Source organism: Cariama cristata, unplaced genomic scaffold (assembly GCF_000690535.1).
Source record: "Cariama cristata isolate BGI_N322 unplaced genomic scaffold, ASM69053v1 scaffold2377, whole genome shotgun sequence".
Lineage (NCBI taxonomy): Eukaryota > Metazoa > Chordata > Aves > Cariamiformes > Cariamidae > Cariama > Cariama cristata.
In genome coordinates this window covers 24,045-27,252 of record NW_009625885.1, presented here as the reverse complement: position 1 = coordinate 27,252, position 3,208 = coordinate 24,045, and the positions used below count along the sequence as shown (strand labels likewise).

At 41.0% G+C, this 3,208-nt stretch overlaps 1 protein-coding gene across 1 annotated transcript; it reads right to left on the bottom strand.

Moving 5' to 3' along the window:
• Positions 1-871: 871 nt before the first annotated feature.
• On the bottom strand, positions 872-2,939 carry MC5R (melanocortin 5 receptor). Its single transcript, XM_009703766.1, has 2 exons — positions 2,765-2,939; positions 872-1,931 (listed from the first exon to the last, which is right to left on the bottom strand). Exon 2 carries the CDS (start codon positions 1,847-1,849, stop codon positions 872-874), a length of 978 nt encoding a protein of 325 aa, XP_009702068.1. The 5' UTR covers positions 1,850-1,931; positions 2,765-2,939.
• Between the last annotated feature and the right edge of the window lie 269 nt (positions 2,940-3,208).

Below are 3,208 nucleotides of genomic sequence, written 5' to 3'. Positions count from 1 at the left end.
CAGCCTGTGCCAGGGCTCTGCCACCCCCAAAGTACAGAAGTTCTTCCTCACCCAGTCTTTCCATCTCCACACAAAATTACATGACTGTCTTGAGTCCATGTACCCTTTACTTCCCTAGCCCTGGCAAATAAAGAAAACAGACAAACTAGAATCAGCTCAGTCTTCATATTCAGCCTTAAAATCCGCCTGTGGTACATCTTACCCCACGATGATAAGAATACATATAGTCAGATATGACAAAGTACTGTATTTGACTTGGAAAATCCCATGGTAACACTGTCCTCTTACACAACACGTATTTTATGACAGTAACAGTCACGGCTGGAATACAAGACTGCTGATATGTGCATATATATTGGTCATAACCAATGAGCAAGCTATGTAAACCCTGATAAGTGGAGCTACTTCTCTGATTTTGTGTCTTCAGAAAGAAATAGCAGAAAATTTTTTAATTCCGGGCATCAGAATAAGCCATGCTGTATCCAGAGAGACAAAGAATATCAAGAGAAACACACACTGAGAGGCTGATGGGCTCATTTGCATGGCAGATCACACTCGTCGCATTTAGCAGAAAGAAAAAAGGCTTTCCCTGTATAATCTTTTTATAAGATTCAGTCTTCAGTACTGTAAATGACACCCAAAATCTTCTTCCTCCCTGTAATACAGATGCACTGAGAAGCTCCTACCACCAATGTGAGAGAGGTGTGTGGAGGGAAAGAAAGGTAGAATCACATATTAAAAAATAGTTTCTGATTGCTGCAGAAGTCACGACATTCGAATGAAGAAAGATGTCCATAGGCATTTCGGCAGAATTTCAAGATGCAACAAGATGTTGCATTTCCGTTCTCTTCCCTCATTCGGTTTTGTTTGCTTAATACTTGTTTGATAACCCACAGACCATTCTCAGGCTATAGCAACAGATTATCTCTTTGAAGGTCTTCCTCATTTCCTGGCTACGAAAGGCATAGATCAAGGGGTCAATCACCGAGTTGCACATAATGAGAATGAGGTACATGTTGAAGTGAGACATGAAGCAAACACAGTAGAGGTTTTGAGGGCAGGAGATCATCAGGATGAGATGAAGGAAGAATGGAGCCCAGCAAACAATGAAGATGCCGAGAAGCATAGTCAGAGTGATGGCTCCTTTCATGCTGGTTCTTTGACGGACAGAGTTGTACCCAGGCAAAGCAGCTATTTTCTTCACATGAGTACGAGCCAGGAGGAACATATGGATGTACAGTGAGACCATGAGGAACAACATGGTAAAAAACATAGTGATGAGGCAAATGATCACGTAAGTTGATTCATAATAAAGAATGAAGATAATGCCACAGCCTGTGCAAAAGGTCCAGATGCATGCAATAATAAGCCCTGATCTTTTCACTGTCATGATGTTGTGATAACGCAGGGCATAGAAGATAGTGATATACCTGTCTACTGCTATAGCCAGCAAACTGCACATGGAAGCCACCACAGATATGCAGATCATTGAATCAAAGACATTGTCTATATGACGGACAAAGGCATCTTCCATAATTATGTGTCTATTGTTTATTAAGTATATCGTTATGGTCTCCCAAGCATTAGACACACTAACCAGCATGTCAGCCACTGCCAAACTGCAAACAAAAAAGTACATAGGTGAATGCAAGTTCTTGTTCTTAACTATTGCACATATAACTAAGATATTTTCAAGGAGGCTTACAATGCCCAGCGTTAGGAACACCTCAGCCGCAATGACCACTTGCTCACATGGCGATGAGTTGCTCTCGACAGTAGGCACAGAAAAGTTGCTAGCAAAGGCACTCAGGTTTAGTTCAGAAACATACAGTTGAGAGGACGTGTTCATCTCTGGAAGCAAACACGTTCTGTTCTTTCTGAGGGACTTGCCAAGGAGTGTGGTAAATGCATTTTCCAAAAGGCAAAAGACCCTGCCAAAAAAAATACAGCATGACAAGAACAGGCAGAAGTTGACAAAACAAATATCACCCATTTCTGTTTAATTTGGCTTGTACACATCCTGCCTCTTCCACACCATATTCCTGTACCGATTCTAAATTAACCTCCGATTGGCTCAGTTTTTCTACCCATCTGTACTGGGAAAATAAAACCACAAAGTTACAAAGAGATTCATGCACTCTTCATTCATAGTTTTGTTTATCGTATTCGGTCCCTCAGAAGTGAGCACAATGTCTTGGAAAATCTGCTGAACACCAGACAACAGACAGTTTTCAAAGTCTCAGTTCTCAGACCCCAGAAATGCAAGAGAATATACTATTAGGTTCAGCAAAACATGATCCCTTGAATACAATACATGGAAGTTTGAATTATTGCCACAATTAAGAATTTCATATGTTCAGTAAAAGATTTAAATGCTTTCCTGACTTTTGTACTACTTAAGTTCGCATGAACTGTTATAAACAGCTTATCTGTGCAATACTGACGTGCTCACTTACGAGCACAGTGTTAACCATCTAACCAAGGCAACGCCATACATTTCAGAATACACTAAGGTTACAGAATCAGTATGGGTGGAAATCTGTCATAAAAATGAGTTTTCTATTCCAGATCATGAGTATTTTATTCAATGCTCTTTTGGTAATGACAATATTCAGGACAAGTTGTAAGCCGTCGGATTCTTAGAAGGGGAACCCTTAAAGCTGATTGTCAGTGACTCGTTTCAAATACAATTCAAAGCATGTCAAGCTAAATCATTTTCAGTTTTTAAATTAGCCTTTTATTTGCAATCAAGAATTAAATGTACCTTTTTATCAGCGCTGCTCCTTCAGCTGCTCTTCCTCTTCATCGTCTGCAGCCTCTGGTCCAGAGAGAAGAAGTTTCAGCCCCCCTCCTCACCCGACATCTGGGGCTGGGGACTCCTTGGTGGGAATAGATGACAAAAATAGAGGAAAAGGAATGAGTAAATCCATAGAGTCAAGGCTGACTACGCATAAATTATTTGCTGTGCAACTGCCTTTTTATAGACTCCAAGCAATAATGACTTCAGTACTCAAACTATGGCTCCTCCTCCCCTGCTTTGCCCCCCTGAACTTCTCTTTTCACAGATTTTGTGAGCAAAGGCTTGGGTTTTTACCACCATCTAGTGGTCCGCACTTGGCCTTCTAACGGAACAGTGATCCCCACCTAACATTCAGCATGAGCTTTTTATAATATTAGAGGGGGAAATGCGCTAGGCATGCTCCTTTCC

Coding starts and splice junctions, on each gene's coding strand:
- MC5R (XM_009703766.1), bottom strand. CDS start 1,849: ATGAACACGTCCTCTCAACTGTATGTTTCTGAACTAAACCTGAGTGCC.